At 39.3% G+C, this 22,969-nt stretch overlaps 2 protein-coding genes across 8 annotated transcripts in view; both read right to left on the bottom strand.

The window, feature by feature from the left end:
* The window catches only part of brwd1 (bromodomain and WD repeat domain containing 1), a 37,012-nt gene extending 20,088 nt beyond the window's left edge, over positions 1-16,924 (bottom strand). For 3 of the 7 annotated variants that reach the window (XM_039792823.1, XM_039792802.1, XM_039792813.1), the window contains exons 1-22: positions 16,681-16,918; positions 16,507-16,565; positions 16,358-16,387; positions 16,077-16,136; positions 14,984-15,134; positions 14,647-14,745; positions 13,381-13,541; positions 12,852-13,073; positions 11,877-11,977; positions 9,201-9,271; positions 8,472-8,572; positions 8,255-8,295; positions 8,024-8,125; positions 4,565-4,718; positions 4,304-4,438; positions 3,622-3,750; positions 3,199-3,347; positions 2,864-2,940; positions 2,376-2,609; positions 1,564-1,747; positions 1,078-1,168; positions 101-223 (exon numbers count right to left, since the gene is read on the bottom strand). In XM_039792823.1, the coding sequence (XP_039648757.1) occupies positions 101-223; positions 1,078-1,168; positions 1,564-1,747; positions 2,376-2,609; positions 2,864-2,940; positions 3,199-3,347; positions 3,622-3,750; positions 4,304-4,438; positions 4,565-4,718; positions 8,024-8,125; positions 8,255-8,295; positions 8,472-8,572; positions 9,201-9,271; positions 11,877-11,977; positions 12,852-13,073; positions 13,381-13,541; positions 14,647-14,745; positions 14,984-15,134; positions 16,077-16,136; positions 16,358-16,387; positions 16,507-16,565; positions 16,681-16,717 (2,511 nt within the window). In that variant the 5' untranslated portion in view covers positions 16,718-16,918. Of the gene's footprint in view, positions 1-100; positions 224-1,077; positions 1,169-1,563; positions 1,748-2,375; positions 2,610-2,863; positions 2,941-3,198; positions 3,348-3,621; positions 3,751-4,303; positions 4,439-4,564; positions 4,719-8,023; positions 8,126-8,254; positions 8,296-8,471; positions 8,573-9,200; positions 9,272-11,876; positions 11,978-12,851; positions 13,074-13,380; positions 13,542-14,646; positions 14,746-14,983; positions 15,135-16,076; positions 16,137-16,357; positions 16,388-16,506; positions 16,566-16,680 lie in introns of all 7 variants that reach the window. The other 4 variants (XM_039792791.1, XM_039792782.1, XM_039792841.1 and 1 more) reach the window with 4 other exon arrangements.
* A 2,319-nt stretch (positions 16,925-19,243) lies between these two features.
* On the bottom strand, positions 19,244-22,511 carry LOC120553253 (101 kDa malaria antigen-like). The gene is made up of 6 exons (XM_039791476.1): positions 22,331-22,511; positions 21,216-21,242; positions 20,660-20,692; positions 20,513-20,551; positions 20,256-20,381; positions 19,244-20,151 (listed from the first exon to the last, which is right to left on the bottom strand). The coding sequence occupies exons 1-6, from the start codon at positions 22,346-22,348 to the stop codon at positions 20,080-20,082; spliced, it is 315 nt and encodes a 104-aa protein (XP_039647410.1). The 5' UTR covers positions 22,349-22,511; the 3' UTR covers positions 19,244-20,079.
* Positions 22,512-22,969: the final 458 nt, after the last annotated feature.

Genomic DNA, 22,969 nt, shown 5'->3' on the forward strand with positions numbered 1-22,969 from the left:
AATAAAAAATAGGAATCTGCTTAAAAACCCCTCCAAAAGACCACAGGTGCATGTAAATGACACTTTTACCAAAGTCACAGGTGGGTGGAGAATGCGATACCTCAGTGTGTACCTCTGAACTTGCAGTCTCCTCTCCCTCTTCACATGACAAGTCGATGAATTCAAGCAAGTCGCTGCGGCCGTGTGCTCGCCTCGCAGTGGGAAGCTCATCATCTGAATCATCCTGAGGGGACAGATGGGGCTGACTCAACACCAGTGCAACAATTTGTACAGAGATAACATGAACAGAGAAAAAATAAGCAGAAAAACGCTGACAATTATTTCAATTTTATTTTCAATTATTTCAGTGTTATTTATTTATTCACTGCTGCTACTTCTATTCGTACTGTACACTGCACTACAATATAATTTGTACAATCCATTGAAAATCTTTTTAACCTAATCTCACTTCTACTTAACGTTTTTATTTATGTCTGTAAATACTTAACTTTTTTCTTCTTTTTTTAAGATTATGTTTTGGGGCATTTTAGGCCTTTATTTGGATAGGACAGCTTAGACTTGAAAGGGGAGAGGGGGGGAATGACATGCAGCAAAGGGCTGCAGGTCGGAGTCAAACCCGCGGCCGCTGCGTCGAGGAGTAAACCTCTATATATGGGCGCCCGCTCTACCAGGTGAGCTAACCAGGCGCCCAATACTTAACATTTTTATGTATGTCTTATTGTAGATGTTACTAATTTACTGTATACACTTATTGACTTGCTCTTTTCTTACTCTTATTTTACCTTAAATGTGACTGTGAGCAACTGCAACTAAATAATTTCCCTGAGGGGATCAATAAAGTATTCTGATTCTGAATCTTTGATTATAAATAATCAATCCTACAGGGGGCATAGAGAAGATACTTAGTATATATAGTATTTTGATACCATCCAACAAAACAGCTTTAATGAATACGCTGTTAAATGCCAATATAGTACATACTGTCTGATGATTATTCACAAAATGTGGGTACACAAACCATTTTTCAAATTGCCATTTAAGACTTCCTACATTGAAGCAAAGGAAGAAGAAACCTACTCGACAGCTGCTGTAGATAATGCGTCTCTTCTTTGCATTGTACAGAACCACCTCCTCATCTCCTCTGGCTGTTCGAATTCCCTCCTGGTCCCTGAAAAACAATTACCATCATGTTTGAAATTAACAGTAACAAAATTTAGAGCAAAACAAATGCTGTAAAATCTCATTAGGTATGTAAACCACTCTCTGTTGCTTGATGGGTACAAATAGACATAAGTGGGTTTTTTTTGGTTTTTTTCACATGAACATGTAAAATGTTGAATTCTGTTGGATATCATTTCAATATTGATCTAAAAGAGTAGGATCCATTTTCCATTTAGATAAAAAAATAATACATTACATACATACATTTTTCTTCATGTAAACAGTGTCACATTAGAAACATAGTCTAATATAAAACACCCCAAAGAGTACAGACATTTCCAGTCACACACATGCTGTGTCTGCAGCTGTGGATGGTAAAGCTAATATTGTTATCTCAGGTACCTGTAGCTGCTGGGTGCCACCTCAGGCACCACCACCCTGCGTCTCCAGGCCTGCAGGTCTCTCTCTGTGGCCATCTGGCTGCGAGGAGCATTCTGGTGCATCTGCCGGACACCCTCCACCTGTCCGCTGCGGCGCAGACCCACATTAGGGGGTGACTGCACGTCTGCTCGATCATTCACAGACACTGTATTGAAGGAAATATTAACCTTCAGTAAATGAATGTGCTGCTTTAAAAAAATAAAATAAAATAAATAAATCACACAGCTAGCCTCCAACAGCGCACTGGATCAATATGCCAGCCAAAACAATCCCATAAAACAGGGGTCTTCAACATTTTTCAAGCCAAGGACCCCTTAACTGAAAGAGAGATGGAGCAGGGACCCCCTACTACATAAATTGTATAAAATGAAGTTGAATATTAAACTGGGCCTACAAAAACCTGTGGGGCCACCTAAAACCTTTATACATATGTTTGCATAGAATACTAAGCTCTTAAAATAGCCTAATCATTTTTAACATGATTTTATAAATCATGTTTTAATGTTACACATACAGGTAGCACTGTGAATCCTTACACTGTATCTGGGGATGGCGTTAGGGTTACCTATAGGCCAGTAAGCCTATCATCAGTAGGGATTCATATTTGATAATAATATGTTGGATTCATTTTAGGACTTTTTAATTTTATTTTTTTTTAAATTAGAAAACATAATAATTTAGAGGCCCCCCTGCAGTGACTCTGAGGACCCCCTAGGGGTCAGGGACCCCCTGTTGAAGATCCCTGCCATAAAACACTGGTGGTGTATTGCTACCTCTGCGTGGTGTGCTTGGTGCTGGTGCCAAGGCTGGGCCCTGTGGCTCAGCTTGCCCCTCTGGTCCTGCTCCAGCCCCCTGCACTGTCTCTGTCCCAGGCGGGTTCTGCCGGTCTTGTTGCTGCTGGAGATTTCGGATGGCCTCGTCCAAAAGGTTGCTGCGTCTTATCGCAGCAGCCTCATCGTGCTCTGCAGTCTGCTGGCTGATCACCTGCTCCACAACCTCGCCATCACCTGAAGATGTCATCACACAGGGAGACCAAGAGCATTAGTGGGATGGTAGCAGAGGTTCCCACAGGTCAAACACTTACAGCAGCTTGTCAAGACATTGCAGCAGTAAAGATATGGTTGAGATGTTCCTATTTCTAGTTGGCTGATAAAGCAGTGAAAATGGATTTGTGATTTATATATCAAAAAGAACATTTTCCTCGGTAAACAAGCTAATTATGTTCAAATTAAGGCCTGTGTGTGGTTGGTTCCATACTTACTAGTGGCTACATATCCCAGCTGAGGAACCAGGTGTTCAGCAGCAATGTTCTCCCGGCCTGGGACCAGACGTTGGTACCTGAAAAACAAGTAAAGACATTGTTTAAACATTGCGTCAGTTGATCAAGATAGATTTTAAATAGAACACAGCTGACTGACCCTTACTAACGATTACTTAGTCAAACCAACATTTTTAACTGCACTACCTTATTTAGTATTGTTTTTCATAGTGGCCTAGGGCATCAAGAACTCGCATGGATCGAACATTCAATAATTTGAGCCCACAGGTAATGACTAAAGACTGTATGCTGTTTAACTGAAAGAAGGTCATGTCTACCTTGGTGGATGGGGGTTTCCATCCACGTCCACCAAGAAGGGTGGGGGCATGAGATGGGGTGCCTGCTGTGTCTGTTCATCCAGTACAAAGCCGTTGGTGTCCCGGATCAGCGGTCGGTAGTCTGTGTGGAAGAACACCTGGTCTGGAAGCTGTGTGGAGAAGGAGAAAGAGGAAGATTAAGTTTAAGATATTGCTTCAGCCTGCAGCTTTTGTTAGATTCGTGTCTTGTGGGATTATTCACATACTTATTTTTGGATGCCCAACTCAAGGGCTATAACAATTTCTTAATCTGGAAAATGCTATACTGTGTATTTAAAGGAGTAACAAGTATCCTTAAAATGGCATAACTGTATATTTTCATCTGGCTACAATGACAAATTGTTTGTGTAAAGATTTAAATGTACATGTGAGATTTATACTTGCCTTCTCATATGGCTTTGAACTGCCAAAGCCAAAGATCAGCAGATGGCCATGGGAGTCTGTGCAGGCAAAACGATGGCCATCAGGGGTAAATTTGCAGTCGAAAACGGCTCCATGACCCTGGCCCTCAATCTGGATGAGAAACACAAAATCACCCCCAGGTATAGAAACTCGTTAGCTAGGGAGGCAAACTTCCTTGCATGATATTTTTTTTTTCCTTTCAGATGCTGCAGGACCTCAAGCTAGATTTATAAAAAAAAAATAAAAATAAAAAAAAGAACCACACACACACACCACATTCTGTTTCATCCTTTTTTACCCACTTTGTGCAGAGAGAACAAAAAGTACACAATAACTAGGCAGTCAGACTCGTCGAACAGCACACAAATAGATGGAAAGTGAAGAAAAGAAAAAAATGTAAAGAAAAAAAGGATTGTAAACATTGAAGTAGCAGATTCAGGAGAAATGAAGGACAGTTCCAGGATGGAAAACACTTGAAGGCACACTGTGCGACGCTGAGGTAAACCGATGACAAATACATACTAAACTAAATAAGGTGTTGCTTACTGCTGTCTTTGTCATGTTGTGTATTATGGTGTGTCTCTAAATGAGTGTTTTTTTTTCATAATGTTGCAGAACTGTCATGTTTAACATTATTTAAATGTATTGCTAAGTGTCTGTGTACCATGTTGAAGTAGTGCTGTGTGTTTGTCCCTCGCAGCAGATCCCATATGAAGACATTCCCATCATGGCCAGCAGACAGGATGATCCTGGGGTCAAAAGGGTGCGGCTCCAGGACAAACACCTCAGCCTCATGGCCCTGAAAACAATGTTCAAGTTAGTCTCTGGTATTAAATTAGTCCATTTGTGGAGGTTAAATTAGGTGGTTGTATATCCACTTTGCTCTATATTTTACTGAGAGAAACACAACATTCTGCATAATTACTTTAAGGATATGTAGCAGCTGTCCTGTGTAGGAGTTCCACACTTTGAGGAGATGGTTGTTAACAGCCGTGATGACTGTATTATCATGGCGATCCCACGCTACCATGGTGACTTTGGGTTTGAAGTAGCTTTCTTCTTCACTCATTGGTTCAACACTGAGAGAGGAAAAAATCCATCACATTAAAAAATACACACACTACATGTTGCACCTCTCAAAATATATAATGTATATAATGTAATAGTGATACAGTTGATTAATTCCTTAACACAAATGAAAAATTGGAAGCTTGTATGTGATGCTGTATTTCTAGAAATTAAGTTTTCCACAAATTTCCCCTTTGTTTCCTGTTGCAATATGCATGCTAAATCTCAAATATTAAACAGACTGAGTGCATTTAGTGGGGTCTGAGTGTGACTTCCTCAGCTATATGAACAAACAACTAAACCTATGTGATGCTAATTTAACACAAATTTAATAGATGTACTGAAAATAGTGAGATAAAAGAGCTGGAAAAACTTCTTGTACTTTGATTGTTAAATGTAATAGGCCGTAAAAATGCTTTTGGCAGACAAGCCAATTGTAGAAACCAGTGAGGGTCCTTCATAGTTCCTCTCAGGCCAGACATAAGCTCTGGGTGGTACCATTTTTTTGGTGGCTAAAAGTATGGGTAGACTGATATCTAGGTTTTTAGATAGGTGATGTACATTTTGTATGTATGGATTATGTATGACTGAGTGAAATAAGGCCTGAATGTTTGGATTTATTCCAAGTTTGAAAATGAACAAACTACACCGAATGCATATATCCCCAAACCGCAGACATTATTTCAACCCTACTCTTTCACCCATGTGCCTTAAATGTAAAACAGAGGTAAAGATAAAGAGATAAAGTACCAACTTTATCTCATTGTCTTCGGTCTTGCCACAAACTACAAAAGGTACTGGCTTAATATTTTATCAGAAATGGAACCGATACGAGGCTTGAAGCTGCAGATGGACACAAAGTCTCTCATTCTAGGCCTCCCAGCCAGATATGTACTGTCGGCAAATAAGAGACTGTACTGTATTCTCACATATGCTGCAAGGAAGAACATTTTACTGCAGTGGATTAGCGAAAAAGAACCAACTGTTAAGGGTTGGCATAAAGTGCTGTTTGGGTTAGTACCACTTGACTACTTGACATACATGTTACATTCAAAGTCAAATAAATTCTTCAAAGTTTGGGAGCCATATTTGAATCATTTGGAGCCTGATGTTTCTGCCATCTTGCTACAGGGATTCTTGATAAGAGATAGTTGATTTCCCATTATTTGTATAACTTTTGGTCGTACAGTGCCTTGCGAAAGTATTCGGCCCCCTTGAACGTTTCGACCTTTTGCCACATTTCAGGCCTCAAACATAAAGATATAAAACTGTAATTTTTTGTGAAGAATCAACAACAAGTGGGTCCCAATTATGAAGTGGAACGAAATTCATTGGCTATTTCAAACTTTTTTAACAAATAAAAAACTGAAAAAGTGGAGTGCAAAATTATTCAGCCCCTTTACTTTCAGTGCAGCAAACTCTCTCCAGAAGTTCAGTGAGGATCTCTGAATGATCCAATGTTGACCTAAATGACTAATGATGATAAATAGAATCCAGCTGTGTGTAATCAAGTCTCCGTATAAATGCACCTGCTCTGTGATAGTCTCAGAGGTCCGTTTAAAGCGCAGGGACATCATGAAGAACAAGGAACACACCAGGCAGGTCCGAGATACTGTTGTGGAGAAGTTTAAAGCGGATTGGATACAAAAAGATTTCCCAAGCTTTAAACATCCCAAGGAGCACTGTGCAAGCGATAATATTGAAATGGAAGGAGTATCAGACCACTGCAAATCTACAAAGACCCGGCCGTCCCTCTAAACTTTCAGCTCATACAATGAGAAGACTGATCAGAGATGCAGCCAAGAGGCCCATGATCACTCTGGATGAACTGCAGAGATCTACAGCTGAGGTGGGAGACTCTGTCCATAGGACAACAATCAGGGTATACTGCACAAATCTGGCCTTTATGGAAGAGTGGCAAGAAGAAAGCCATTTCTTAAAGATATCCATAAAAAGTGTCGTTTAAAGTTTGCCAAAAGCCACCTGGGAGACACACCAAACATGTGGAAGAAGGTGCTGTGGTCAGATGAAACCAAAATCGAACTTTTGGCAACAATGCAAAACGTTATGTTTGGCGTAAAAGCAACACAGCTCATCACCCTGAACACACCATCCCCACTGTCAAACATGGTGGTGGCAGCATCATGGTTTGGGCCTGCTTTTCTTCAGCAGGGACAGGGAAGATGGTTAAAATTGATGGGAAGATGGATGGAGCCAAATACAGGACCATTCTGGAAGAAAACCTGATGGAGTCTGCAAAAGACCTGAGACTGGGACGGAGATTTGTCTTCCAACAAGACAATGATCCAAAACATAAAGCAAAATCTACAATGGAATGGTTCACAAATAAACATATCCAGGTGTTAGAATGGCCAAGTCAAAGTCCAGACCTGAATCCAATCGAGAATCTGTGGAAAGAACTGAAAACTGCTGTTCACAAACGCTCTCCATCCAACCTCACTGAGCTCGAGCTGTTTTGCAAGGAGGAATGGGCAAAAATGTCAGTCTCTCGATGTGCAAAACTGATAGAGACATACCCCAAGCGACTTACAGCTGTAATGGCGCAAAGGTGGCGCTACAAAGTATTCACTTAAGGGGGCTGAATAATTTTGCACGCCCAATATTTCAGTTTTTTATTTGTTTAAAAGGTTTGAAATATCCAATAAATTTCGTTCCACTTCATGATTGTGTCCCACTTGTTGTTGATTCTTCACAAAAAATTACAGTTTTATATCTTTATGTTTGAGGCCTGAAATGTGGCAAAAGGTCGAAAAGTTAAAGGGGGCCGAATACTTTCGCAAGGCACTGTATGTATGTATGTAACTGAGCCAGTGCTGTTTTTGGTTTATTTGTTTGTAGTGTGTTGGTATGTTGATTTGTTTTCTTCAATGTATTTCATGGTGGATCCTTGTTATATTTGTTGTTAAGTGTGAAAACTAATAAAAATATTTAATTAAAAAAAATGAACAAACTGTCCAGAAAATACTTTGCAACAACAGAGGTCTACACATCTTATCAGACAAAACAACATAAAGCCAGGGTACTTATTCTAATAATACACTTTTAAAAGTAAATTTGGATGGGGGATTAATGTATTGGTAAAAGTCACAGCTCTTTGAGGTGGCCAAGGGAACAAATGATTGCTCATAATTTAGCAAATCTTCCAGATACTTTTTTTTTATTACAGAAAATGAGAACGTTGTTCTTGCATAGCCTGTTGCTTATACAGCGTATATCCTCAACTCGCTATTTCTTCTTGAGAGAGACGTCAAAAAGGAGTCTACACAAAGAATCCACACTGGTGTACAACTCTTACCCTGGAAGAGTGGCAGACATGTTGAGCAGGATGCACCTCCACTGCTGCCGCAGATGGAGCTTCCAGATTCGTGCTGTTCCATCTCGACTTCCACTCACAAACCTGAGACAGGACAGCGCCAAACACCTTGCATCATCACTTTATACACCATTACATTTAATTCATAATAGCTACTATAAAAAATAAATAAATAAAATTAAATGGTGAGTAAGTACAATGATTCTACCATACCTTTCACCTGAGTGGCAAAATTGGATGCTATCAACTTTGTCCTGGACAGAGGGCAGAAATATGGAGAGTAATCATTAGTAAATTGTTTAATTTAAATTTAATCATGTGAGTGTTTAATATGTTGAACCAGATAATGCAGCTGAAAGTTCACATCAATATGTTCTCTGTATATGCAACATGCTGCACATCAGAGTTTGGCTTTCGAGAGGGTTCTCACCGTGTGCTCATGGAGCTCTGATATCTTTTCTGGACTCCCGCCTCCCAAGTAATATATTCTGATGACATCATCAGTACTTCCTGTTGCTAAGAACATCCCACCTGAAATAAAAATCAGAAGTTAACTATTATGTCGGTAATAATTATATGCTAGCTAAATGATAATTCTGAGAACTGTATGCTTAAACACATGAAGTAGCACACATACAGGTTTGTTTACCACAAACAGTGCGTTTACATGCAGTTTAAAAACCCGATTATATTCGGGTTAAGGAAAAACCAGACCTACTCCTTTAGTAACCGAGGTATTTGTGCATGTATACACCTTAACAGGGGTAAGCTCAGGTTACGTGTCTGTGCATGCTTCATATGTTAAGCTGCACCTCCCCACTCCGCAGTGGTTTTTGACCCGGGAATAGAAGAGAGCAGTTGGAAGCAACAGTGCCAGAAACAGCAACACCACAAGCTTTAAACCTTTAAACCTAATGAGGACTTGGCAAATACTATCAAAGCTGTCCATGGTCTTCCCGCTTTCAAGTTGTTGTGATTTTGACAAAGGTCAACCGGAAGAAAAAGCCTTATTCCGGCCAGTTGTACATTGACAGAGCGCCACCTACTGAACCGGAGGTAGAGTTACTCCCATCATTCTTCCAATTCTTCCCCCGTTTACTGCATGTAAACGCACTGAGTATTAACATTCAAAATAAGTCTACCTAAAATGACTAATTACCTGGACTGAATGAGGAACACACAGTCTGAACTCCTGGCCTCGGCCGCTCCGTAAATTTGTGTGGCCGATCACTTGAACGATAAAATAGAAAATGTTACTGATTTTATACACAAGTGATAGAGTATATTTTACTGACAGGAAAAGAGGATTTTCACATGTGAAAAACCAAAATATTTAGTTGCGGGCTTTACAGATTTAAAGAATTGTCTTGAGCATTTGCCCACATCATTTGCCTATACATGCCCATTGGCAACCAGCAGTTTAACCAATGTACAGTAGTACCAGTCCTGACCTTTATAATTAGTGTTTACTTAACAAAAAAGTCAATTAAAGTTTAATCTAACCTAACCGGCATTTTAACCTCAGGATGACAGATGTGATTAATAGGTAAGATGCCGGTCTAACATTCCTTTGTCAGATAAGTTTCATCAACATAATCTGACGAAAGCAGATATCATTTAATACTCATTTAGTTCAAGTATCTCTTAACATCTTAGTTTCATTGTTTTATACTTTAACCTGGTTGCTTACTATACAAGTAGATGCTTGTAAATTAAAGTAAAGCAGGCTCTTTGAATGCAGCTACATTAAGGGGCTATAATATTATAGAAGCCTGTGTTGGAACAGAAAAAAAAGACTGCCAACCCAGTTTGGTTCACCTTCCAGCGTTTGCTGTAGGCCTATTGCTGATTTCCATGAAAGGAACTGCCATATCCAACTACCATTTATATAACATTACAGTTTTAAACTTTTGTCCTGATCTGCTGGTTTGTTAAATCCATGCCATACGTAGATACATAGGTAGGTAGGTTAGCGTAGCTTCGGACCAAATGCCATAGCCTTACGTGCACCTCTCAAAAAAATTTAACTACACGTCGCGGCAACGCAGACCGCAACAACTCCACTTGGCTGTGGCTTGGTAGCGTTGCATTTCCTCATTATCTCCTCATTCCCAGGTTCTCCTTTCCATAAACGACAACAAAAGACTGCCGATATGATTTGTAAATACATGGTTGTTGGTCAGCTCAATTGTTGTTGCTGAAAGCCAGTCTGAAATAAACTTCAAACATGAAATCAAGGAGATGCTTAACTTTTCCTGCTACAGCTTTCCCATCGTGGTCAGAAAGCACAGGGGAGACACTTCTCCCACTATGCCTCCAGAGTTGGTACTCGCTCCGAAGCTAATCCATGTCACTCTCTCACTCGACCACACACTCCCCAGCATACACACACATGCCTGCCCTGCTACTCTCTTAAAGAGGTACACTAGAACGAGGCAGACACCAGCGCACAAGTATAAACTTCAGGCCACTTACGTAGGCTGCGGCATAAGCTCTGCGTAGAGCCTCCGCAGAAGCATAAATCCCCCTTAAGACAAAGATACAGGAGTGGTGAACACCTAACACCTGCTCTAAGATTACAGGGGTGTCCCAGCACAGTCTCTCCACTCTGTACAGCAGACACCTGGTCAGAAAGGCCACATCCATCTTGGCTGACCCATCCCACCCCTTGCATCAGGAGTTCCACCTTCTGCCCTCTGGGCAGAGGTATAGGGTCCCTGGGCTCAAGAGCTCAAGGCTCCTTTATTCGTAAGGTAATTGCTGCCATTAATTATGAACTAGAGTCCAACTGTTATTGTTGCACTTTGTACATTCTACTACTTGCACCTTTTTTTTTTTCTTTTTAAACTCATTGCACTTTGCAAACTTAATGACTGCATTGTTTTTGTTTATATGAACAGTACATTTTTCCCATGCGTTTTTGTTTTTTATGCTGCACCAGAATTGCTCTCTGGGGACAATAACGATTTATTGAACTGAAAAACCTACAGTTTATAAGCATGTTAAACTGTTTGCTAAAAGTCTTGTCAGTTCAACTGATAGACAAACAAAACTATGTTTTGTTCAAATATCAACAATGTTTAGCCTACAAATCTAGACACACCCTATCACCAGCAAATGTAATTTGCAGCCAGGGTCGTCTAGCAGCTCTCCGTTGGCTTGCGAGCTAGAAAAGCCAAACTCTAGCCGGGCCAATCACATCGTGTAAAGAGTCGGTGGGCGGGCTTAACATAATGACGACAGAGTTACGACGGTTCCGCGTAAATTCCCTGCGACTTGAAAACAAAGACGATGGCTGCTGCTGCTGGCGAACAGTCTTTCGGCCTTTTCGAATCAGAAGAGAATCGGACTCTGGAAGACTTGGATTTCAGCTTTTCTTTGAGAAAAGAACAAAGAACGGCACTGAAGTCATTCTTAAAAAAGGAAGATGTGTTTGGAGTTTTGCCGACGGGATAGGGCAAAAGTTTAATCTATCAACTAGCTCCGCTACCTTCTTCGTTGCTCTGGTTGGTTGTAGCGCTATCCTATTGCGTGGAGAGGGAATTTGAAAGACAGCCGTTTATCCCGCCCCTCGGATTGAGCCCTGCCAATGGTGAGTTCCCAGACCCAACATCTTGATGTGGGTCTGGCTTGTTAGGCTAAGCAATGTTAATGTTTCTTTTGAATCCATAATACATTGTTCACTTATAAACACACAAAAACGTGAGAAAAATACACATAAAAACATAATAATTAAGTATTATTACCAGTATTTATTATTTTAAGTACTATAACTGAATAATTGTAAATGTCACTTTTAAAACACATTTAAATGATCATTTAAAGCAGCACTCACCTGAAGTTGATGTTGTTGACATCCCACTGCCAGAAGCAGACAGTAGCATCTGTTCCAGTGGACAGCATGTAACGTTTTGAGCCCTTGGCAAACGGTGAGAACTGAAAACACAAGACATTCACAGATAAGTCATCTGAATTACTCAAATTATATAAAAGCCAAGACATGCCATACAGGTTATAGACAACAAGACCAGAGGATAGACAACAATGCTAACAGTAGGTATAGAAACCATAGTAGGTTTCCATCCACCTAGCATCTTGCAAAAATGTTTTACACTTAGCTGAGGAAAGTTGTCATAGCGATAAAGAGAAGATGCAATGAAGGCTGATGGAAACTATATTTTTAGTATAAAGCAAGACATGCCAGACCTGCTACCACCTCCTCTTCTTGTTTTATTTAAAAGGGAGTGTCAATGCAGCAAAAACATATTCTGCCACCCAATGTTTTAAGCCCCTGGTCCATTACAAAAGTACGGTATATAACATTAATTCATTAAAATAACAAATTCTGCCATAGGTGGAAGCAGAAAGTGATGCACAATGTACCAAAGTTATAGAAACTCTTAATAATGTTATCCTTTTTGGCCCTTTTAAAAATATTTACACAGCAGATGGAAGCTGACAATGATTTGCTTTAACTTCGCATTTCTTTTTTTAACTTAAAACTTTGCAAACTTCAATGTGAACATATCAAGTAAGATCTACATCCCAGAAAAAAGTAAAGTATTGCATAATGAGGTTGAGTACAATAAAAGTACCTCACAATGGAATTATGAAAGCTGGTATGGTCACAAATACTCAAAATATAAAAAGGTATTCACGAATCTTGCTCTTTTGCTTTGATAGCAGTGATATATCTGCTTAATTCTTGCTGAGGTCATTCAGACAATTAGCATGCCCAGAGTAAGGGGATGATTCTAATCTCATTCAAATGATAAAATACTTTTGCATAATCATGAAGAGATCCATTTACCTGTAAGGAGGTAATAGATCCACTGTGCCCCTGCAGCACAGCCACAGGAGCACAGGTACGAAGGCACCACACACGGATGGTCTTGTCACAGCTTCCCGCGGCAATAAGGGTGTTCTCATAATTAACCGCCAAGTCTGTGATCTCTGCCGAGTGTCCTCGCAACGTCGAATGAAGCCTTCCATCAAATGAAGACCAAATCTTCACCAAACAGTCATCTGAGCCCTAACAACAACAAAAAAAACTTATACTTTAACATTCTACTTTGGTATACATTAGAAGATGGTGGCCGAGCGCTTGAACACTCTCCTATGACATAAGCAACTTTGATCTGATCAGAACATCAAGTATGTACAGTCAGTCAGCTGAGTGTCAAATGAATTAATGTGCAGCATTACAAATTCTGTGTTTTCCCACTGTGCTAATCAGTGTTTCAGAAGAGCAAAAGCTAAATTAAATTCACTCTTATCCCCGCACATTAAATAGGGGTTTATTTTTGAGTAGGGGGATATGTTGACAAGTTTCATCTTACTGTGAAGATCCTGAGACCGGTGCGATCAAATGCGATACAGTACACTGCAGACAGATGCCCCAGGATCCGCCTATGCAGCCGCATGCGCTCATAGTTGCTGACAGGATTGATGGAGCTGAAGCGCTGCACTCCTGTCAGCTCTCTCCCTCGATGGACCTTCACTGTTGATAAGATGCCAATTGTCAGAATATAGTGATGAAATTACTGGGCTGCAACAAGACTGGGATAAACAAAAATACAGTGGCCGTGGAATACATTTACTCTAATGTGATCAGGAGTGGAGGGGCATTATCATCACGGGATGAAATTAAATATATGAAAATACAAGAGGCTGATATTCTTGGGCTCAACCAAGCATGTAAATACACTGTCTTCCAATAAATCTTACACATCTAAATAAAGCACCAGATACAGCTAGGTTTCAGTTTAGTTTGTCCCTTGCTTTATCTCTCTTTTCAAATTCATCATGTCAGTTACATGAATTTGATTTAAACATCAATAGCATGAAACAAAACTACTATCCCAATCTCTAAACAATAACATTGCTGCTCTGAAGTACGATGCATCTGGTTTCTATCTGTTGCTATGGGAAACAACAAAATATCAGAGAAACGAGTACACCATCCATAATGTTTTCATCTGCTTTAAGTTCTCACTGCCTCAAAGTGAAGCTGTTTTGTGCATATCATGAGGCCTATTTGTAGTGCATGTCTTCTAAAAAGGTGGCTTTATCAACAGTTAAAGACAAAAAATCCAAAAGGCCAACATGTGTATTATTTTCCCTAAAGAAAGGTTTTAAATAGAAAACATTGATTGCAAACAGGCGTAACAAGAATCTTTGCAGCAGTGTGTAGGAGATAAAAACGCCTCAGCAAAAAGGAATCATTGGAAATCCTGAAGAATCAAGCAGGTAAAGCATTGATAGATGAAATGATGACTTATGATCAATATAATTGTTATGTTTATAACAACTAGCACTGCGATGTAACAGACTGCATTATGGGGACCAATCTGGCTAAGTCATGGCAGCGCACCAAACTGTTATTCGACAACAATAGCCTGACAAAATTTGGACAATTGGAAAACTGAGTCATTTACAACTAACTTGTCAGCACACATATAACATGCAGGGTTGGTGGGGAGAGGCATTTGAAAATGCACTGCCAAGCAATTCCATGCCAAGCACATGGACCAATGTCCAGCATATCCATTTCATTTTTTTGTTTAAACACACAACAGAGGAATATTGAGTGAGGCCAGGCGTACCTAGGTGTGGAGGTTTCTTGCAGTTAAAAGGCCTCTCTGGTGGTCTGCCCCTGTGAAGGGCTGCATATGATGAAGTATTAAACCGCACATTGTCACAGTCTGAAAAACAAACAGTTCACAGAATGATTCAGCTGATTACCAGTTGCATGTGGGAAGAGGATTGTATCAGTTCCCGCGATGGCACAAACCAAACTATTAAAATGTTTATATAATGTAAAACTCAATATTTATCAGTGCAAGAGGCATGTAGAATTCCCACTACATAGAGAGTATGGAGAAAAAGGCTCATAAATTTCGCCTCACAGAACTACTTAGAGACGCCTTGAAGATTTTGTACCTTTTGTGGTCCTAAGCATTGACTGCTTTCCAGACCCCAGGAGAGAGTGTACACCTGGGACACATGATGGCACTTCTTTGTCAAGAATTGGTCCAATCTGCTTACATATCCGTAGCAAATGGTCTGGTGCAATATGTCTGTTGGCTGCAACCTGTCAGGGCATACAAAAAGAGTCACTGAATACAGATCAACAATAGGTTGAATCTAAAACAATTTTGATAAACAATTAGGAGACTAAAACGCTTTCTTGTAAGTTTAAACAAGATAAGCAATTTGAAGATGGCACCTTGGGCTGTTAGAACTTGTGATAGACATAATTCAGTGGTTTCTAAAAATGTTTTTTTAATGATCAACAGCTTTATCTACAATAAAAATTGTTGTTAGTTGTCCTAATGTAAATTATTTTTGTAGGATTGTATGTAATGTAGGATTCTGTATCTGGTCAGTCTGGTAAAGTTTGCTTCATATGAAAACTAGCAACCAACACACCACAACATATATGTTGTGCATTTCTTGATTTGAGACCTATATACATAATGGGTAATTAGACTATATTTATGACAAAGTGTGGTCTTTAGTTATATGTAATATTCCGGGGACTGCAGACTGCCTAAACTGTTTTGTCAGAATACATGTCTGACACCCTCATGTGCTTCTCAACTCATATTCTGAAAGGCGTGGCTTCTTATGTAAAACTTTCTCCTTTTATGGACCAATCACAGCGCAGGTCACAAGCACAATAACGCAGAGACAGCGCATCTCGGTCTCCGATTGGCCGGTGGAGTCGTCTCGACGTAGCAAGAAGCTGAACTACCCACCTTTTCTGCAGTACAACAGTCGGGGCTAAATAATATTAAACCCTCTAACCAAATATAGTTTTCTGACTGACCACATAGTTCACTCTGACAAATTAAGTCAGTGGGAACAACTTGTGACCTTATAAATCATCCCAACTAAAGAAAATCCAACAGTAGTCTAGCAGGGGAAAGAACAAAGACCGTAAACAAGAACAGAGCATGGACACAGAGTCCCCCTGTCACGGGACAATAACAACCGCCGACAATGAACCAAACAGATATAAGTTAAATCTCACCACATCTTCATATGTTCTCGGGTGCTCGTTTCCCAGCCAATCCAATCTCCCGGGTAAGAGCTGTCGAAAACAGAGTTTGGTAAAGCGGAGTCACCACAGAAAACAGCAGCAGGAACACATTGAGCTAGCTAGTAAATAAAGCCGGGTGATGTCAAACGAGTGAGGCGTACAGAGGTAATAAAAAGTCGACTGAGTGAGACAAGTTTTATGCCCAGACTCAGGCAAAACCGACGGATAGCAGCTAGCAGTTAACAAGCAGCAGAGGCAGCAGGGATACACACCTGATATTCCTCTAGTTCGCTCGCCAGGACCTGCAGTGGATCAAAAGAGTCGATTCAGATTAGATTGCCTCTATCAACTCTATTATAAACTAGCTAGTCAACTGTTCAGAAATACTACACATTGTACCAGTCAAAGCACGCCAGCTCACCTCAGCGGCTCTCCGACATGGACCCGTTGTTAGAAAACGAGAAATCAAGTAATAGAGCTCTGAAATTGAACAGTGAGGCAGTAAACCGTGAGAAAAGCAGTTGGGATATCAATTAGCACGAGTGATATCGTTGTAAATTAAGCTATTAATTGTGGGTTTACTTCTGCGGCTTACCCGACTCAAGGAGCGAAATGTTCCGATGTTTGGCCATTGAATCGGTCGTGATTTGGAGAGGTGAAACAAATGTTAGGCTAACTTTATGACTACAGAGAATAGGATATATTTATTTAATTTCGGTTACACAGCTCTGACCCCCTCCACGGTTGCTCCCGCTTTCTATTCAGCCTGTTTGCAGTCGCCATTGGAAGGATGAGGCCCTAGCGATACGACTTACTTCCGCCACAGCGGAGTAACACAGGAAAAAGGGGGTGGGGAGGAGCACTCTCAACAAAAGACTAAAGTGTTCGTTAGCCTGTTGGTTAGCAACATTTGCATTATTTTATGGACGTATTGGTACGCGTTCCCAATCCACGTGTAAAAAATTAAATAATTATAAAAATAAATAAATGTATTTTTCAAATTACACACAAGGCAGTAATCAAAAGGCCGCCCCTTTTTTCTGACCAAGGTCGTGAGTTCTGCACATGACGTCATATGTAATAGCTGCCAATTTCTTGATTGATACATTTGCTTTATCAATTTTGTAAAATTATTAAACCAGTCCAAAAACTAGGGGGGAAGGCACGATCATATGTGACTTCATTTTTTCGAAGTACTCAGAGATGAGTTTATAGTTCCCAAGTCCTCGTTTTGGCATTGGTTGAATGTAACTAAGTATATTTACAGTAGTACAATTTTGCGGTACTTGTACTTAACTTGAGTATTTCCATTTTACTTTATATTTCTACTCCACTACATTTATTTGATAGCTTTAGTTACTAAGTATTCTGCCGATTCAGATTATTAATACAATTTATAGTCAACTAATAAATAATTGTGAAATGAAATAAAGTAATGTACACATTAATGTATCAATAATTATAATCCACTAATATACTATTTATTATTCTGTAATGGGCCATTAGTACTTTACATTTAACTTGTTCTTGTAGTAGAGTACATGGTACTGCGTTATTGCTACTTTTACTCAAGAAAAAGATGAATACTTGAATACTTCTACCACTGGTTTTTGGTATGTTTATCTTGGTATTCATATATTATTTATTGAACATCTTAGGTTAGGACAGCGGTTCCCAAGCTGGGAGGTCAACTGAAAAAAGTGGGCAACTGCTGTTATTTGATTTTTGGTAATTTCATTACTTGCTTATTTGTTTGGGAATTTGCACCACTAAAGGATAATATCAACTGGTTTCCTGTGTAATATTGTGGCCCTGTCTTGTAGAGGGGTCCTGTGTCACTGTGCTAACATGGTGCACAAGTTTCATCAAATTACCACAAACTGACATACAGAAAGCACAGGGATAGTTAGCATTCCAGTATTATAGTAGCTTACTGGTTTCTATATATATATATATATGTACATATATATATATATATATATATGTATATGTAATAAATATATTGATGCACAAGGTTTCCCTTTGAGGATCTGACTATGTAGCCTTAATATTTTAAAAGATCATATTTTCTTCTGTTCTACACATTTTTATTGTGTATTACTGCAATTTGATTCCAAATTATAGGCACAGTCCCTGCATTACAAATAAAATGGTATGGTCAACATGCAAGATTGAATCCTGGATTACCAACTGGGAAAAACACAGACAACTTCCCCAGGGGATCAGTTCCCCAGCTTCACTATTCAGCAAGTGTTGCTGGTAATTAAATGTAACTTTGGTGATATGAGAAGATGCTCTGTATCAACTGATACTGAGCTTTGCGGTGGGCCCTACTTTATTACCTGATCTTGAAGCCCCGTGTCAGTGTCTAGTTTTAGGACTTTCACAAATTCCACTAATTTAATGCTTACATGAGGCATACTCTTAAGGGTACGTTTTTGTTGTTGTTGTATTTAATCAAATTAATACACAACAAATCTAGGACCAGATAGCATTCCAGCAACAACCAAAAAAAATGCTGTGCACAATATACAGAGTCTATCAGTCTGCACATTTATGGGGCCCTAAACACATTAATCCAGCCATGTTATTGATGCTACAAAGTGTTATATGGGACAAACTTTCCCCAATGATGCTATGAACTTAAAAATTCAGTATTTTGTATATTGTCCGGAATAACTGTGTGACAATATGCATTTAGCACCTTATTCTGGACACTTTACAAAGTAGTTAATTTATACTTTAATCCTACAAGGGAAATTACAATGTTTTTACTGTTAGACTACACATTACCCACAGACCTGAAATAAAATAAAGCAATTGTTATTTTGCTCAGCTTAGTTTTACCTAAAAGTAATTCTGTATTTATATTAACATATATGATGGAATTGGGCATTTACCAAATGTCCTATTGTGGGGTTGTCTGATATTTTTTTAATATCATTTTATATAATTCTTACATAGTTCTTTATACTTCTTATATACAGTAAATTGATATAAAATGAAACATTGTCACACATTTTGTGCTTTCTACCCAATATCATCTACTTCTCACTGAAGAAGTTAAACATAATTCAAGTAACAAAGAAGTATTCAAAACCAGGACTTTTAATTGAAATCACTAAGAAGTAATTCAATACAAAAATCGATGACAAACAGACACTTCAGAGAAATTCTCACTTTAATTGGCATTTACCATTCATAACAACTTTTTTTTCCTTTTCTTTTTTTAAAAAAAAATATGAAGAAACTGTACATTGGTAGAGAAATCCCCAAACCCGAATGGATATTTCCACAAATATGTGGCATATACATTTTGTTGACTGAGGTGAAAATACAGTAATCCTTAAAGGATAAACCATGACAAGTATGACAAGCTATGTAATGCATTTGTTTTAAGCACAACAGAGTATGAATTAGTCTAACCCTCCTCAAATGTACCATCATTGACAGCATAAAAAACCCCAACCAAGTCCAGTACTAGTGAACATGATTCAAGTGAACGTTGTGAACCAGACTTCTTAGCATAGAACCTAGCTCTCACACTTTCAATCATCCTGTTCCCTATTAAACACACAGTATACAATGTATTAAATTCCAAACAGTACAGGTTACAAAATCCCTCAAAACGCCTCGGGAATGTTTCAGGTAAACTCTCCCAGAGTTGAACATCAAATTCCTGATATAGGTATGACTTCATGTCATGCAGAAATCTACAACCTACATGAAAAAAAAAAATGCCAGCGAGACAAGAGAAAAAACAAGTACAATGAGAGACACCCCCCCCCCCCCAAAAACCCATCACAATAACTGAGAAGCCGAAAAAGAAACTGAATGGAATTTATAGTATTTAAAAAAAAAAAAAAAAGCATTTCTGCAACAGCGTGCCTAAAAACATTACTGTCTTATGAAAATAGTAGATAAAAATATTATCTGCATTGTACAAGAAACAAGGTACAGAGAGCCCTGACAAGTGAGTCTAGGGATGTCACTACTACTCTGCTTCTTTATCTTCCTCCTCAGCCTTGTCCTCCTTTTCCTCAGCTTCATCTGCTGCTGCAGCCTCCTGAAGGATGGAGAAAACATGCTTTACCATTTTGGTTCTCTTTGAATACTGCTACAGTGCAAATTTCACATGGCAATAGTCACAAAGAGACGAGCTTCTAATACCTTCTCAGCTTTTGCTTCCCCATTTTCTGCAGAAACTTCTTCTTTCTCAACCTCAGGTTCTTTTTTCTTCTCCTCTGCCTTGGCCTTGGCAGGCTGTTTGGCTACCTTTTTGGTCTTGGGAGGTGCCTACCATGTAAAAAACAAACCAAGTAGCACAAAATGCACTGTTTAATGCCTGCAATATAGAATAAAGCAGTGCATTTTAAAATGGATACAGTAGTCTTGTCCACTAATGACACTAGATTTCTCCTTTTTACCTTTGTCTTCTCTGGCTGTGCTTCTGGCTGCGTCTCCTTCTGCAATACACATGCATAATACAATTATGTGCCATATTACGCTAACAAAACATGCATATTAATAGAATATGCACAGATTAAACTATGTCATGTCTTTGCAGAACTTACGTTTTCCAACCGCCGTGACTTTCTCCTTATAGGCTATTAAAAAAAAATAAGAAAAACAATGCATAAGATGTTAGTTCAGTCATTTGATACAGAATCATAGGGGGTGAAGGTGAAACACTGCATTGTGGGATTTTTAGCATAATGGTGTTTATGCTATGGACATGAATTATTGTGTGTGAATTTTTGAGGGCATCACCTACAGTAAACATTTTAACTAGAACCAGGGAACTCAAATAAAAAAAATGGGCAAAGTAGCAAATAAGAGACCACTTTGGGTTGCATATTAACCAGCGCCTCCTAGAGGCAGTGCAGCGCCACAACCCAATGGACTGACCAGGTGTAGATAACATATTTAAACCAATTAATTGACACTTTCCCTAGAACTTCAGTTTCTTACATGCATGACTAAAACTGGGCTGCACTATAGGCCTATAACGTAAAAGGTAATCCTGCATCAATCAAGACCTTTGTCTTGACAGATAGTGGAACAAAATGTTCATTTGGGTACAAGCTGGGGTGCCAAGATCAGTTTGTGCGTTAATACTTGAATACTAACCTCTGTGCTGTCATCTGCACCGGTAGACTATGAAAAAAAGAGAAAGAAAGAAATTAAAAAACCAGCAACGACAACCATTCATGAGTGAGCTAAAGTGGGTGTGTAACGCAAAGGGGGGATGGGCATCACTCCTTCCCCTTAAGTCACAAAGAAATTATGCAACCTTAAATTGGGGAGGGGAATCTAACACGTTTCCAAGTTAAATAGAATTAGCCAGTTCTAGTTTATTCCCGCCAAACACTGTTGTGCATCTGCATCCTTCACGAGACAGCCATGTTTTTGTTGAGTAAGCATGGTGCTGTAGCTACTGGGAAAAGAGAAGCGGGAAGAGTTTAGTGGGGTTCCTCCACACGCGCTACCAATACAATACAGTGAATCCGCTTAATGTTCCCAACATGACTAACCCTCAGAATTGTTCTATGAGGTCTCCATATGATAATACATACCGGCTTCAGTTAAAACAACCAGATGTGTCGCTGTCTTTGAGGATTTATCATCTGCCATGACGCTCATAAAGAAAAGACCTCAAGGGTGACGCGCAACAGCTTTAAAGTACGCAGAGGTCAAAAAAAATATATATAGTGTGGGCTGCAAATACGCATATAACTCGACATTTACTAAGTGCAAATATCCTAAATCGTAACGCATCAAACCCACGATAATTTCAAATGTCCAGAGGCAATTACGCAAGACATTTCCTTGAAATAGCAACCTGTACATCAACGGTGGTTACACCCCTTTGTTTGATCTCAGCACACCGGGAAGGCAAATGATTATTAAACCACGACCATATACATTTTAGCAAAGTAACCAAGTATTAGAGCATTAGAGAAGAACATGGATTTTTGTAAACGTGGTCGATGAAAAAGCAAATTGAACTGCACTAAGTAAAAAGGCGCCACTTCCCTGTATCAACATGGTAGACACGACAGACGTGAGCACAGCAAATGTTGACTTCATGCATGCACATGGACACACTGTAGCAAGTATTTAGAACGTTACATTATAGCGCATGCAGTGTAAAAAAAATACATCGTAGCGAAATAGAGCATTTAACAAATGTTAATAAATATACACGGATTCATATTTCACATACTGCACATATTTTAACTTACTTTAGTTTTCCTTCCCATTGTTGCTACGCTTGTACGATAGAGATAAAAGAATAACGCAGCGTTTCACAGTTCACGAAATAAAATGTGGGTCAGACGTAGAATACACCTCAGCTTACACCTCCAGCTCCAGAGCGTCTGTAACTTAACATTAACGTTCGACCACTACTAGAACCAGCTCAAACCGGATTGGATGCCCCTCTCTGTATATTTTATCCCTTTATCCTACCAACCTAGCAGGGAGAGTAATCCCCCGCCCCTTGCTTCCAGTGATTGGCTTTCAGGTCGAGGCAACACATTTTTGAACCATAACATTTTACCTGTGTGGGCAGGATTGTATGCCAATCAGTTAGCCAAGCCAACATACTTTTTTTAATTACAGGCTGTTCCCAGGGTGTGTAACTTGGAAAATGCACGAAAACTATGTAAATGTCTTGGTGTGACATACACATTTTTTTTTACCGCATAAACATATATAAAGACGCTTGCCAAGTCTTAAAATGTGTGTGATCTGTTTATTTTGTTTTTAAAATGCCCATGCATACTGCCATTGAAAGTGTTGTTATTAAAAAGTCTTGTGAGACATCATGATTACACACACTTCACCAACTCATATTTACTATCATCATATGATGAACATGA

This window comes from Perca fluviatilis, chromosome 2, assembly GCF_010015445.1.
Source record: "Perca fluviatilis chromosome 2, GENO_Pfluv_1.0, whole genome shotgun sequence".
Classification (NCBI taxonomy): domain Eukaryota; kingdom Metazoa; phylum Chordata; class Actinopteri; order Perciformes; family Percidae; genus Perca; species Perca fluviatilis.

Coding starts and splice junctions, on each gene's coding strand:
- LOC120553253 (XM_039791476.1), bottom strand. Junction 20,552..20,659: donor AGTCACGGCGGTTGGAAAAC/GTAAGTTCTGCA, acceptor TGTGTATTGCAG/AAGGAGACGCAGCCAGAAGC. Junction 20,382..20,512: donor CACAGCCAGAGAAGACAAAG/GTAAAAAGGAGA, acceptor TTTACATGGTAG/GCACCTCCCAAGACCAAAAA.